Source organism: Nerophis ophidion, linkage group LG12 (assembly GCF_033978795.1).
Source record: "Nerophis ophidion isolate RoL-2023_Sa linkage group LG12, RoL_Noph_v1.0, whole genome shotgun sequence".
NCBI classification, from domain to species: domain Eukaryota; kingdom Metazoa; phylum Chordata; class Actinopteri; order Syngnathiformes; family Syngnathidae; genus Nerophis; species Nerophis ophidion.
The window spans coordinates 26,464,757-26,479,472 of record NC_084622.1 but is presented as its reverse complement, the minus strand read 5'-3'; the positions used below and the strand labels follow the sequence as shown (position 1 = coordinate 26,479,472).

The window sequence follows — 14,716 nt, the reverse complement described above, 5'->3', positions numbered from 1 at the left end:
TGATTCAGTTCACTTCCAAACTCTATTCACTTTTTTCTTATCCCATTCGTAACATCTTCTGGAAGTTTCAGCAAAATCTACTCATAACGTTTTGAGCTATGTTTTTAACTACCTAACAGACAGACAAACACCAGAGAGTTCATAACTTTGGCACAAGAAAATACAATTGTCTTCACCCCGCTTAGCTCAGACCTTCTACCTGTTTCTGTTATGCGTTCACAGGGGAAGAAGACCGCACAGACAGCAGGGACATTGTTTTAGTGCTAATTATTCTATATTCACAAGGTAAATGAGGAGTGTAATTAATCCAAACAATGTATGGTGTGCGACTATGTGTGGAAATTAACTGTTTAGCGTTACCGGTAGTGTAGAAGTCCAAGAGGGGCAAAATAGACTCGGAGGTCCAGAGAACAGGCAGGAAGTCGGGGGCAATAGAGAGGCGTCGAAGGTCTGTGTCTAGGCGGGAGGTCGAGATCCAAGAAGCAGCCAGGGAACCAGAGGGAATACGGGGAGACGAGACCAATTTATACGGAGGGGAAGAAAACACAGAGAGAGAGAGACAGTGCATAGAGATAGGGTTTGTCGGCTTACTGTACAGGAACAGATCGCTACGTTCTAGCCCAGAACGCAGGTTTGCATTGGCTTAAGAAGGCAGGGAAGCTCATCAGCGACAGGTGTGTAGATTGCTGATTGAGCCGATTTAATGCAGCCGCCTGCTGCAGCTGTTGTGGCGCGCGCTTGCCGCGCTCTTGGAGGTGCGCCCAGCGCAGCGCACAGATGGGTGCGTCCGGGCCGTGACAGTTTCTGACATTTGGCCGAACACCGACATCCTCACCTTGCTTGTACATAATAATATATTAATTTAACCTTTATTTATCCAAGAAAAGACAATTAGGAACATATTTTCATTTGCAATGCCTACTTAAGCAAAAAGGCAGCATTAACATGTTGGACATGTTGAGGTGTGATGATAACCTCTCACTGTCTCACATTTAACAGAAATTTCCGCTGTAGATCGCTCCCAACAGTTCACAAATGTTTTTCACGTGTGTGCATAAATGAATGTTTAAAATGGACAAACACTTTTTCAATCATAAAACATACATGGACATCTTCAACTTGTGGACATCAGAGCAGACAGCGGATAGCAAGAAAGCCTTTAGTTGCGGGGTTTTTTCAGTAATTATATGTAAATCCGACTGATATTAGCTATAATTAATTAAAACAGGAAAATAATTTGACAATGAGCTCTGAGTATGTGCTTTTAGTGCCATCTTGTGACTGTTTTTTAGTGAAACAAGTAAAACATTTATACTCAATCAATCAAGCTTTATTGCAGACTCCAACGTCCAAGTAGACATACAATCACATACAGTAAATAAAACAAAACAAAAAAATACAGTATAAAAGGCATTATCACATGATATTAAAAACAGTGCTTGTGCATATTCAGTAAAAGGCATCTAATAAATAAATAAAAGAAGCAATAAAAAATATATATTTACACGTTAAAATGTGTCTAGTAGACATTCTATAAAAGGCACAGAAAGCAGTGTTTCCATACATACGATTGGTACCGAACAGAACTACACCTCGGATTGGTTGTCTGTATAAAAAGATCATTCTCTGACCCCTGCAGTCAATGTATAAAATTTAACATCAGTTTTCTCAGGGTGCCGTGAAAGGTGTTTATCCCTAAATCACAAAAAAGCTTGCTGGCACTACTACCCCTGGGCTTTCCCAGCAGGATTCTGAGACAGTCATTATATGCAACCTGGAGTTTTTACAAGCTCTCATTTTTTGAACCTCACCCAAAGGCGTGCTGTGTAATTAGGGGTTCAGTAAGCTCTAAATGAATACACCTTTGCTTCATCAGAACAGTGAAATTTTCTCACTAGCATATAGGCATGGACATACAGCATTCTTCTCTGTCTAAGGATGTTAGCATCATCCTCCACATTGTCATTGATGAGGTGGCCTATGCATTTGACATTGTTGCACACAGACAGAGTTTGAACAGACAAGTAGAAAGCGGGGAAATTGAGTTGTTGATCCTTCTTGGTCCTGTATTTGTTTTCCAGTTTTTAGTGATGTTTTAGTTACGTTTTCAAGGAATGCTTAAACCATTGTAATCACATTCATTAAATCACAAATTGAGTCAATGTTATTGGAAAAGAAAATGCTTCAAAGCATTGCAACTTTTGCCACAACTTTCTAAAAAAGCTGCTACAAATTCGGGTGTTTTTGGGCCGTGACAATCACAAAAAAAGGCTGCAATATTCTAAAAGAATGGAATACTTATTGAACAAATTTGTACAAGGATCAATAATTACAGCACCCTTGTAACCCTCTCTAAACAGTCCTGTTAGAAGCAGCAGGGGTTTACTTAGCTAATTTCACACTTGAAGGTTGACCAGGCCCTCTAAGACAGTGTTTTTCAACCACTGTGCTGTGAGATACAGTCTGGTCTGCTATGGGAGATTATTTAATTTCACCTCCATCCATCCATTTCTACCACTTGTCCCGCTCGGGGTGAGCCAAGCTCAGCTGTTTGGGTTAAAAATATATTTTGCAAACAAGTAATTATAGTCTGCAAATGATGTGTTATTGTAGTGTGTCGGTGCTGTCTAGAGCTCAGCAGAGTAACCGCGTTATACTCTTCCATATCAGTAGGTGGCAGCCGGTAGCTAATTGCTTTGGAAACAACGGGAGGCAATGTGAAGGTAAAAAGTTAAGTTAAAAGTTAAAGTACCAATGATTGTCACACACACACTAGGTGTGGCAAAATTACTCTCTGCATTTGACCCATCACTCTTGATCACCCCCTGGGAGGTGAGGGTAGCAGTGGGCAGCAGTGGTGGCTACGCCCGGGAATCATTTTAACGTGCACGTAAAAAGGTATCTAATGCTTAAGCCAAAAATAAACAAAAGGTCAGCGCTCCTACGAAAAGGCATTGAAGTTTACGGATGACTATGCAGAACAAAACTAAAAACGACTACAAAGTAAACAAAAACAGAATGCTGGATGACAGCAAAGACTTACTGTGGAGCAAAGACGGCGTCCACAAAGTACATCCAAACATGACATGACAATTGACAATGTCCTCACAAAGAAGGATAAAAACAACTGAAATATCCTTGATTGCTAAAACAAAGCAGGTGCGGGGAATAGCGCTTAAGTAAGACTATAGGAAGACGCCAACAAGACAGGAAAAGCCACCAAAATAGGAGCGCAAGAAAAGAACTAAAACACTACACACAGGAAAAGAGCAAAAAACTCCAAAGAAGTCATGACGCGATGTGACAGGTGGTGACAGCACACCTACTTTGAGACAAGAGCTACATTGATGCATGCTTTGTTATGGTTTAAAGTCATATCCAACAGTTGCGACAACAACTTTATACTGTCAACTGAGTTTCGTTTTTTAAAGATTTCTGCTGGTGGTGTGCCTCCGGATTTTTTCAATGCAACAAATGTGCCTTGGCTCAAAAAAAGTTGAAAAACACTGTTATAAGCATCCAAACGTGTATTAAAGCAATTACGAAAACATGATCCATAATACAGTATGTCGCCATATTTTGTCTTCAGTCCCATGCCAACCTACCGCGTCGATGCTGACAAAGGCTTCAACTTCTCCTTGGCCGACGATGCGTTTGTGTGCCAGAAGAAGAATCACTTCCAGGTGACGGTGTACGTGGGGATGCTGGGGGATCCCAAGTATGTCAAGACGAGCGAAGGCCTGCAGCCCATCGATTGTTTCTATCTCAAACTCAACGGAGTAAAAGTGAGGGACCGTGGTGACTCATGCTGTCCTGTCATGTGGAGCGCCGCTGTGTGTTTATTTAGTGTGGCGTTGTTTTTTCTGGATTGCAAGGTGGAGGCCATGAACCAGTCCATCAGTGTGGAGCAGTCGCAGTCGGACCGCAGCAAGAGGCCTTTCAAACCTGTTTTGTGAGTGTAGAAACTTGGATTGACACTAAAAGAAAGAGAGCAGTTAAATACAAAACATTATGTAGTTCGTAAATAAAAATAGAATACAATGATTTGCTAGTCCTTTTCAACTTATATTCAATTAAATAGACTGCAAAGAAAAGATATTTAATGTTCGAACTGAAAAACAATTTTAAATTTTTTTTTGCAAGTACTGTAATCCTTACTTTAGAATTTAATGGCTGCAACACATTGCAAACACGTTGGCACAGGGGCATGTTTACCAAAGTGTTACATGGCCTTTCCTTTTAACAACACTCAGTAAACTGTTTGGGAACACATGGCTTTGCATTGCCTTGCATTGCCTTGCTGAAAAAAGCAGGGGCGTCCATGATAACGTTGCTTGCATGGCAACATATGTTGCTCCAAAACCTGTATGTACCTTTCAGCATTAATGGTGCGTTTACAGATGTGTAAGTTACCCATGCCTTGGGCACTAATACACCCCCATACAATCCCAGATTCTGGCTTTTGAACGTTCTGCCTATAACACTCCGGATGGTTCTTTTCCTCTTTGGTTCGGAGGACACGACGTTCACAGTTTCCCAAAAAATTTCAAAGGTGGACTCGTGAGACCACAGAACACTTTTCCACTTTGCATCAGTCCATCTTAGATCAGCTCGGGCCCAGCGAAGCCGGCGGCATTTCTGGTTGTTGTTGATAAATGGCTTTGGTTTTGCATTGTAGTTTTAACTTGCACTTACAGATGTAGCAACGAACTATAGTTTTCTGAAGTGTTCCTGAGCTCATGAGGTGATATCCTATACACACTGATGTTGCTTTTTGATGCAGTACTGCCTGAGGAATCGAAGGTCTGTAATATCATCGCTTACGTGCAGTGATTTCTCCAGATTCTGTGAACTTTTTGATGATATTACGGACCATAGATGCAGCAGCTTGTTGAAAAATGTTGTTCTTAAACTGTTTGAAAATTTGCTCACACATTTGTTCACAAAGTGGTGACCATTGCCCCATCCTTGTTTGTGAATGACTGAGCATTTCAGGGGAGCTGCTTTTATACCCAACCATGGCACCCACCAATTAGCCTGTTCACCTCTGGGATTTAACAAATAAGTGTTTGACGAACATTCCTCAATTTTCTCAGTCTTTTTTACCACTTGTGCCAACTTTTTTGAAACATGTTGTAGGCATTAAATTACGGATAATACTTCCAAAAATATACTTCCAAAAATAGTAACGTTTTTCAGTTCGAATGCGAAGTATCTTGTCTTTGCAGTCTATTCAATTAAATATAAGTTGAAAAATATTTGCAAATCATTGTATTCTGTTTTTATTTACGATTTACACAACGTGCCAACTTCACTGGTTTTGGGTTTTGTATCTGGCCAATATATTACATTTAATGAATAATACTGACAAGAGTTATTAATAAAGGTGCAGGAATATCTTCTTCATGAATTTCCTCTCTCTTTTCAGGGTCACGTTGCCCCCAGAGCAGGTCACAAAGGTCACAGTGGGGCGGCTCCACTTCAGTGAAACCACAGCAAACAACATGAGAAAGAAAGGCAAACCAAACCCTGACCAGAGGTGAAAGACGTGCAAACACATCACAACTTGGTTCTAAGTTTAGTGCCAGACCGCTTATGTTGCCCTCGCAGGTATTTCATGCTGGTGGTGGCGCTGCACGCTCAGTCCCACAGTCAGACCTACACTGTGGCTGCTCAGGTGTCTGAGAGGATCATCGTCAGGGTAACGTCCAGCCATGTCTGTCTGCCTCCTACAGCAATCTTATCAGTTGTGAATGTGACATTGTTCTTTTTTACTTTCCATGCATGATAGTTTCTCTCTTAATCACTTCAATGAAAAATTTCAAATGCCAAATGTCAATGCATTTTACATTATAGTAAAATTAATTTGTGTTCATGGACAAAAGTATTGGGACTCTTGTCTATCGCACCTGTAAGAAAATATGGTGTTGAACTCAAATGTGTATGAAGTTGTTGAGGCCAAGGTTCGTCTGCTGTTTGCATTTTCTGAACAGAAAGTGCGCTTCCTCAAACTGCCCCCACACATTTTAAAGCAGAGGTGTCAAACTCATTTTAGCTCAGGGGCCACATAGAGGAAAATCTATTCCCAAGTGGGCCGGACTGGTAAAATCATGTCACGATAAATAAAAAATAAAGACAACTTCAGGTTGTTTTCTTTGCCTCTAAATAGAACAAGCACAATCTGAAAACATACAAATCATAAAGACTTCTTGTTTTTTTTACACTTACATGTTGCTGTTCTTTGTAGTCAATCTTCATTTCTTGTGATTTATCATTTCTAAATTAATGATGTCATAATATTCAACAGTCAAATAGGTTTGAGTCTGGCAGAGTTTTAAAATGCTCTCATTGGTATAAAATGTTAATCTATCAGAAGATGTAATAAATAGTTAAATCAAAATCAAATTACAGGACGTTATTAATGTAAATTACTCATTTTCTCAACTGGTGTACTAACTTCATGTGATTTATTGTGTACAGATAATCTACAACAACACTTGAGAATTTGACCTCATTTGATGAATCACACATGAAATTAGAAGGGGATACATATTATTTCAGCTTATTTATGTGTGCCCAGATAATGTGTCCCCAGGCCTCTATCTTAACACATAGCTCCGCCCTTTCTAAAGTCATGGCCCTCCTGTTGCATGGGATGCAAATAATTGCTATTGTGACATCCATTGGACACATTTAGAAGAGCAGTTTATTTCATTCAAAAATTTCAACAAATTTTTATACTTGCCATAATAATTTTGTGTCATGGGTGTCTACGTTTAACACCCCTGGTTTAAAGCTAGAAAGTGTCCAAAAATGTATTCGTAAGAAATGCCATCTGATATAAATCACAGGTTTCAAACACATGGCCCATTTGAAAACATGCATTCAGCTCTCGTGATGAATTTCAGCAAATGAGAACTGCAACTGACCACCCTGCAACTGACTACCCTGCAAATCTCATACGTAAATTATACGCCGTTTTTATTGTAATCAATTCCAGAGGCCACAGTGGCATTAATAAAAAGTATTGCATTAACCATTTTTTCTATAGCTGTCAAATTACTAGCAAAAGTGGCGATATTTTATACACCCCGTTTCCATAGGAGTTGGGAAATTGTGTTGGATGTAAATATAAACGAATACAATGATTTGCAAATCCTTTTCAACCCATATTCAATTGAATGCACTACAAAGACAATATATTTGATGTTCAAACTCATAATTTTTTATTTTTTTTGCAAATAATAAACTTAGAATTTCATGGATGCAACACGTGCCAAAGTAGTAGGGAAAGGGCATGTTCACCACTGTGTTACATCACCTTTTCTTTTAACAACACTTGAAGCTTTGAAAGTGGAATTCTTTCTCATTGTTGCTTTATGTAGAGCTTCAGTCGTTCAACAGTCCGGGGTCTACGGTGTCGTATTTTACGCTTCATAATGCGCCACACATTTTCGATGGGAGACAGGTCTGGACTGCAGGCGGGCCAGGAAAGTACCCGCACTCTTTTTTTTACGAAGCCACACTGTTGTAACACTTGCTGAATGTGGCTTGGCATTGTCTTGCTGAAATAAGCAGGGGCGTCTATGAAAAAAAACGGCGCTTAGATGGCAGCACATGTTGTTCCAAAACCTGTATGTACCTTTCAGCCTTAATAGTGCCTTCAAAGATGTGTAAGTTACCCATGCTTTAGGCACTAATGCACCCCCATACTATCACAGATGCTGGCTTTTTAACTTTGCGTCGATAACAGTCTGGATGGTTCGCTTTCCCTTTGACACGATGTCGAATATTTCCGAAAACAATTTGAAATGTGCACTTGTCAGACCACAGACCAGTTTTCCACTTTGCATCAGTCCATCTTAGATTATCTCTGGCCCAGAGAAGCTGGCGGCGTTTCTGGATGTTGTTGATGAACGGCTTTCGCTTTGCATAGTAGAGCTTTAACTTGCTCTTACAGATGTAGCGACAAATTGTATTTAGTGACAGTGGTTTTCTCATGTGTTCCTGAGCCCATGTAGTGATATCCTTTACATATCGATGTCGGTTTTTGATACAGTGCTGTCTGAGGGATCGAAGGTCACGGTCATTCAATGTTGGTTTCCGGTTATGCCGCTTACGTGGAGTGATTTCTCCAGATTCTCTGAACCTTTAGATGATATTATGGACCGTAGATGTTGAAATCCCTAAATTTCTTGCAATTGCCCTTTGAGAAACGTTGTTTTGTTTGACTATTTGCGCACGCAGTTGTGGACAAAGGGGTGTACCTCGCCCCATTCTTTCTTGTGAAAGACTGAGCATTTTTTGGGAAGCTGTTTTTATACCCAATCATGGCACCCACCTGTTCCCTATTAGCCTGCACACCTGTGGGATGTTCCAAATAAGTGTTTGATGAGCTTTCCTCAACTTTATCAGTATTACTTCCACCTTTCCCAACTTCTTTGTCACGTGTTGCTGGCATCAAATTCTAAAGTTAATGATTATTTGAAAAAAAAAAAAATGTTTTTCAGTTTGAACATTAAACATGTTGTCTTTGTAGTGCATTCAACTGTATATGGGTTGAAAATGATTTGCATATCATTGTATTCCATTTATATTTACATGTATCACAATTTTCCAACTCATGGAAACAGGGTTTGTACCTATACACATCAACAAATGACACCACTTAAACTAAGTAGAAGTTAAAGTCTCAATAATAGTCGCGCACACACGAGGTGTGGTGAAATTATCCTCTGCATTTGACCCATCCCCATGTTCACCCCTTGGGAGGTGAGGGGAGCAGTGAGCAGCAGCGGTGACCGCGCTCAGGAATCATTTGGTGATTTAACCCCCATTTTTACCCTTTGATGCTGAGTGCCAAGCAGGGAGGTAATGGGTCCAATTGTTATAGTCTTTGGTTTGACTGGGCCGGGGTTTGAACACACGACCTTCCAGTCTCAGGGCGGACACTCTAACCACAAGGCCACTGAGCAGGTAACAAAGCTATTGAAAAAAAACAATTGAACCATGTCTATACTAAAAAACACATTAAAGATGCTTGTCTAGCGAAAACCAGACGGAAGTTACAAATCTCCCGAATTCTGCTGTTTTTGAGTGCATTTGAAATATTGCAGCTTGAAGAGGAGATGGTCGACCAGTAATCGGATTATTCAAACGAGCCAAACCAACATTCACAGCCATCTCAGAGCGCACACAAAGCAACTCTCTCCCACAGTATCTCCCCCTGCGTTTTCCCTAAGCTCACACTTCCAAACTGTCAGGCTGATATTTCCATATCCTTTTTTCCTCATATTTTTGTGTCAGTCCATTGACACAATTTGGATTTAAAAACATGTCTCTCCAATTAAAAACACATTCACTGGCTGTCATGCACATTTTGTCAAAGCCAAAAAAAAGCAGCCACATTCACATCACACCTCTGTATCTTTCCAATCCGCGCACACTTGCATAGAGTCCAGGAGACAACATGAATGTTTTTTAATTGTGTTGTTATACAGCACATGCACGCGTGTGAAGGGAAGGGGGGGGTGTTTAGTGGGGAGTTCAATTAATCCTGTTCAGCCCTCAATCTGAAGAGTGCTCAGAATTGTTCCCCCCTATATTTATGTTGCACTTTTCCCGAGAGACTCAAAGCACTACTACATTATCTACTGTATATCTTTAAATAAAAGCCTTGTGGCCACATGCGTGTACAGCATGAATTGATTAACGTGGACCCCGACTAAAAGAAGTTGAAAAACTTATTCGGGTGTTACCATTTAGTGGTCGATTGTACGGAATATGTACTGTACTGTGCAATCTACTAATAAAAGTTTCAATCAATCAATCAATCAATCAAAAAAGCACCTTTTAGCTCCTATTTCCAAAATTGTGTACACTTGGAGTCTTATGCCGACATATACTGCTATCTGGTGGTGTCAGAAGAGTATAATAATAATAAAAGTTAGCATGTCACGACACATGAAGTACACGTGTGTGTACTTAGGAACTAAGTATATCATATAAAAAGATGATTTTTTGTTTTTGTTCTAATTAGGGTCCAATGAATCCAAACAGGAAAGAGAAATTAAAAAAAGCATGTAAACGAACAGCTTGGGCCTTAAGAGGTTAAATTAAGCTACATTTTAAACCAGTGTGGGTGGCACTGGGAGCAGGTGGGTAAGGTGTCTTGGATGGTAGAAGCGGGTATAGAACCTGGAATCCTCAAGTTGCTGACACAACCGCTCTACCGACCGAGCTACGCCACCGCTGACTTGAGTTTGACACCCGTGATCTTATTGATTGTTAAATTTGTCCCAATAATTTTGTCCATATATAATGGGAAATATTGACATGTTTAGCTTGTTGTTTTAATAATTGAAGGTCAGATTCTTTGCACTTCTTCCATGTCTGGCGGTCACAGGCATCCAACCCAGGCCAGTTTGAAAGTGACAACGAGGTGCTGTGGCAGCGAGGCCAATTGCCCGACTCGGTTTACCACCACGGGAGGGTCGGCGTCAACACGGACCGGCCTGACGAGGCCCTCGTTGTCCATGGCAACGTCAAAATTATGGGCTCCCTGGTGCATCCGTCGGATATCCGAGCCAAAGAGAACGTGCAAGAGGTCAGGATGTTTGTGTGTGTGTGTGTGTGTGTGTGTGTGTGTGTGTGTGTGTGTGTGTGTGTGTGTGTGTGTGTGTGTGTGTGTGTGTGTGCGTGTGTGTGTGTGTGTGTGTGTGTGTTTTTACCCTTCTTGAGACATCAACAAGTAAAAGACCTTCCATATGAGGACCGGTGAACAAGTTAGGTTCCAATAAGAAAAACCATTGCATCTAACAGAGAATGTCTCATTTGCACCCCTGGTGGTGAAATCTATCAAAAAGAGGGTGGTCCCAAAAAGGAGGGATTTTTCAAATTGACTGTGTGTCGGTTTTAAAAGTGCTCCCCCTCTGGTGAACATATGAAATAACAAGTGTGTGTCCATCCATCCATGTTGTACCGCTTGTCCCTTTTGGGGTAGCGGCTGGTGCCTGAGCCTATCTGAGCTACATTTGGGCGGTAGGCGGTGTACGCCCTGGACAAGTCGCCACCTCATCGCAGGGACAACACAGATAGACAGACAACTGTAAAAGTTTGAAATGTTTTCCGGCCAACGTATGTAATAAGAAGTGTATCTAATAAATCGAAATGGTAAAATGGTAAACGGTAAATGGAATATACCTTTAAAGCAGTCTTTTTCTCAAAATGTCAACTTTTTTCTTTAAAAATTGGGAACAATTTCTCATATTCTTTCTTTTTCCGTAATATTGCAATATTTTCTCATAAAATTATTACTTTTGTATGTAAAATGGTGACATTTGTCAGATAAAAATTCCGACTTTTATCACAATATTGCCCATTTTTGGGGGTTTTTCTTGTAAAATAGTGACCTTTTTTGAGTAAAATTGTGACTTTTTGCATAATTTTGCCAAGTAAAAATTCAGATTATTATTATAATATTGCCCAAAAAATTTAAAGTTTTCTTATAAAATTGTGACTTTTGTCGAGTAAAATTACAACTCTTTTCAAAAAATTGCTAAAATGATAAGCTTTTCTTGTAAAATTGCAACTGTTATTGTGTCAATTCCAACTTTCATTATAATGTTCAGTTTTTCTTGTAAAATTTTGACTTGTGTTGAGAAAAATTACGACTTTTATTATAATACTGCCAAAATTCTAACTTTTTCTTTTGAAACTGTGACCTTTTCCTTGTGAAATTTCAACACATTTTTCACAACAAGCTTTTTTATGTCTGCATAGCGTGTATATATTATCAATGTTCTAAATACAAATCTTTATATATCTAGAAAGGGTAGTCCTAAAGAGGGAGGCATTTTTCGGAGGTCACAAGAATTTCCCAAATACAAGAATGTGTGTGTTCGTGAGTGTGTGTTTGTGTGCATGTGTGTGTGTGCGTGCGTGCGTGTGTGTATGTGCTTGTGCGTGTGTGTGTTCTTGTATTTCTACCCTTCTTGAGACATCAACAAGGAAAAGTGCCTTCCATATGAGGACCTGTGAACAAGTTAGCAACAAAATCATGGACCCAATATGGAAAACCATATTGGGACCATAATAAATGACTTAATTCAAATGTTTTGGTCACATTGGCATCTGCATCTCATGCACACAGGTGGACACCACAGACAATTTGAAGCGGATTTCCCAGATGAGGCTGGTCCATTATCAATACAAGCCCGAGTTTGCTGCCACTGTCGGTATAGAAACCACTGCAGAGACCGGTAACTCATTTCGTTTTGTCACTTTCTTTATATCACTTTTACTATCTTAACATCTCTTTTGTGTGTTTTACTTTTTATGTCACCCTGTTCTCTCCTCCAGGAGTGATCGCTCAGGAAGTCCAGCAAATCTTACCAGAAGCAGTCAAGGAGGGCGGAGATGTGGTGTGCGCCAACGGTGAAACCATTCCCAACCTCTTAGTTGTCAACAAGGTAATCAACATGAATATTTTTTTAAAGATGTCCCAATAATGGGATCGGATCCGAGTTCGATATTTGCCTTTTTTAATGGATCAGCATATAGCTGATGAGCTGCCATGCAGATCTTTAAGGCAGCTGTGTCCTATTGTTTACATGGCAAAAGAACGTAATCCCGTGAAAAATTATTTCAAAATGGATGCACGCTTAAAAAGACACAATTACGTTTCCTGATTCCTTGTTACACACATGCAGGAGTTGCATGAATTACAGTAACACCAGCTCAAATGTGAGAGCAAGCTGCAAAAAATGTGTTGTCTATCCACAGTGCGAAGATACTACCTCAACATTGTGGCGGAAAATGAACAAAGTTTCATCCAAATATCTAGGAAAAGCAATGACTAAGCATTCTACACACGCACACATGCCAAGCAGGACAACCCCCTTACCACCAAAGCTTCAATGTAAAGTGAGGGTGATTGATCCAAATATCGATACTATCGACAATTAGTATGTTGTGTATACATACAGTATTTTTCGGACCGTAGGGCTCAATGGATCTTAAGGCTCATTGCCAATTAACAGGTCTATTCAGGTCTATTTTCATACAAAAGGCGAAGCGGTTTTATAAGGCGCAATAAAGCGGTAATATTATGATTTTTTTCTACATTGAAAACATTTCCTTGTGGTCTACATAACATGTAATGGTGCACCTTCAATCAAAATGTTGCATACAATATGTTTTACAGACTATTTACAAAGTGCTTTTTGACCGTCTCTTAATCTACCGTAGTTATTAGCTTTTCCATAGTGAGTCTACTGACGGATTGAGTCAGAACTGTATGCTATTTTAGATTAGAAATGGCAACAGCGGAGGATGAATACCCCATAAATAGAGAAAAAGAAGGATGATAATGACAGAAGCGTGCAAATTTTCGGCATGTATGCAGATTCCAAATACATATCAGCAGCTGCTAACAGATAAAAAAAGGTTGATTTGCATATCATTGCAAAATAAAACACCAGATGATACTGTATGTCTCCCATTAGGTGCAATTTTGGGGTATTTATACAAAAATCCTAATAATGCCCATATGTTGAAGCACAGTTACGTCTGACTACGGTAGCTGTAATGCTTTGCATTCCATCAAGCGGTGCAGCTTCGTAGCTTACCAAAGTTGTAATGAAACATTTTGACGGATTTCTGAGTGCCATATGTAATTTTCTATATTGTCAATAAAACATTAAAGTTTTAGTGTTGCTTGCTTACGGGTGCTTGCTAGCGTGTTTTCTTGAACATGCGCCAGATTGACATCTATTGGTTACACCTATCATTACACCGTGTACCAAAAAAAATTGCTTCAAGGCCGGTAAGCACGACTACAATTAATACGTACATTCGGCGCACCGGGTGAAGGGCCCATTGTCGATTATTAAGAAATTAATTGATTTTAAATGTGCCTTACAGTCCCCAAAATACGGTATGTAAACAATACTAACGTGATTAGATCAATATTTGTCTTTATATTGCTGTTATTATTAAAAAGACGTTTTGAGTAGTTTTTGTTATTGTTTACAAACACTGAGAGTAGGTCTGTGGATACAGTAAGGATTTAAGTAGGAGCCAATAGTAGTTTTTGCTTGTTATTTTGTACTAGCCACTTTATTTTGTTAAAAAAAAATGTATGTAGCATTCAATTCCACAAATTCAACACATCATCTGATTTACAATAATGCCATAACATTTTAAATTTGATAAAAAATAAGCTTGATTTGGGTTATTGTGCTTATTTCGCTTGCTATAAAAAAAATTACCGGTTAGTTCTACCATCTATTGTCTAAGTCAGTGGTTCTAAACCTTGTTGGAGGTACCGAACCCCACCAGTTTCATATGCGCATTCACCGAACCCTTCTTTAGTGAAAAATATATACATATTTTTTTCAAATTCAAGAAAAAGTTGTGTTTTTTTTACTGGTGCACAAAACGAACTGTACATGAACATCACCTTGTTCATAGACAAAAACCAACACAGTGCATGAACTCACAACGAATTACACACCTGCAAATCAGTTAGACTTCTGCTATTGTTGTATCCAATCTGCGCCGAGAGGGAGAAGTTTGTATTTACACGATGAGTCGGGTGTGTCTTGACCTTCGCGGCGGAGGCTCCCCTGAGGCTGATTTAACGAACCCTTAGGGTTCGATCGAACCCAGGTTAAGAACCACTGGTCTAAGTATCAGGTCGAGACCCCAAATCAGA

At 39.7% G+C, this 14,716-nt stretch overlaps 1 protein-coding gene across 7 annotated transcripts in view; it reads left to right on the top strand.

Annotated features, from left to right (window-relative positions):
• myrf (myelin regulatory factor) overlaps nt 1-14,716 on the top strand; it is a 93,735-nt gene that overhangs the window by 55,152 nt on the left and 23,867 nt on the right. For 4 of the 7 annotated variants that reach the window (XM_061917182.1, XM_061917186.1, XM_061917179.1 and 1 more), the window contains exons 8-14: nt 3,590-3,786; nt 3,868-3,952; nt 5,429-5,539; nt 5,611-5,716; nt 10,406-10,606; nt 12,152-12,260; nt 12,361-12,470. In XM_061917182.1, coding sequence (XP_061773166.1) covers nt 3,590-3,786; nt 3,868-3,952; nt 5,429-5,539; nt 5,611-5,716; nt 10,406-10,606; nt 12,152-12,260; nt 12,361-12,470 — 919 coding nt within the window. The remainder of the gene's footprint in view (nt 1-3,589; nt 3,787-3,867; nt 3,953-5,428; nt 5,540-5,610; nt 5,717-10,405; nt 10,607-12,151; nt 12,261-12,360; nt 12,471-14,716) is intronic. The other 3 variants (XM_061917183.1, XM_061917180.1, XM_061917181.1) reach the window with 3 other exon arrangements.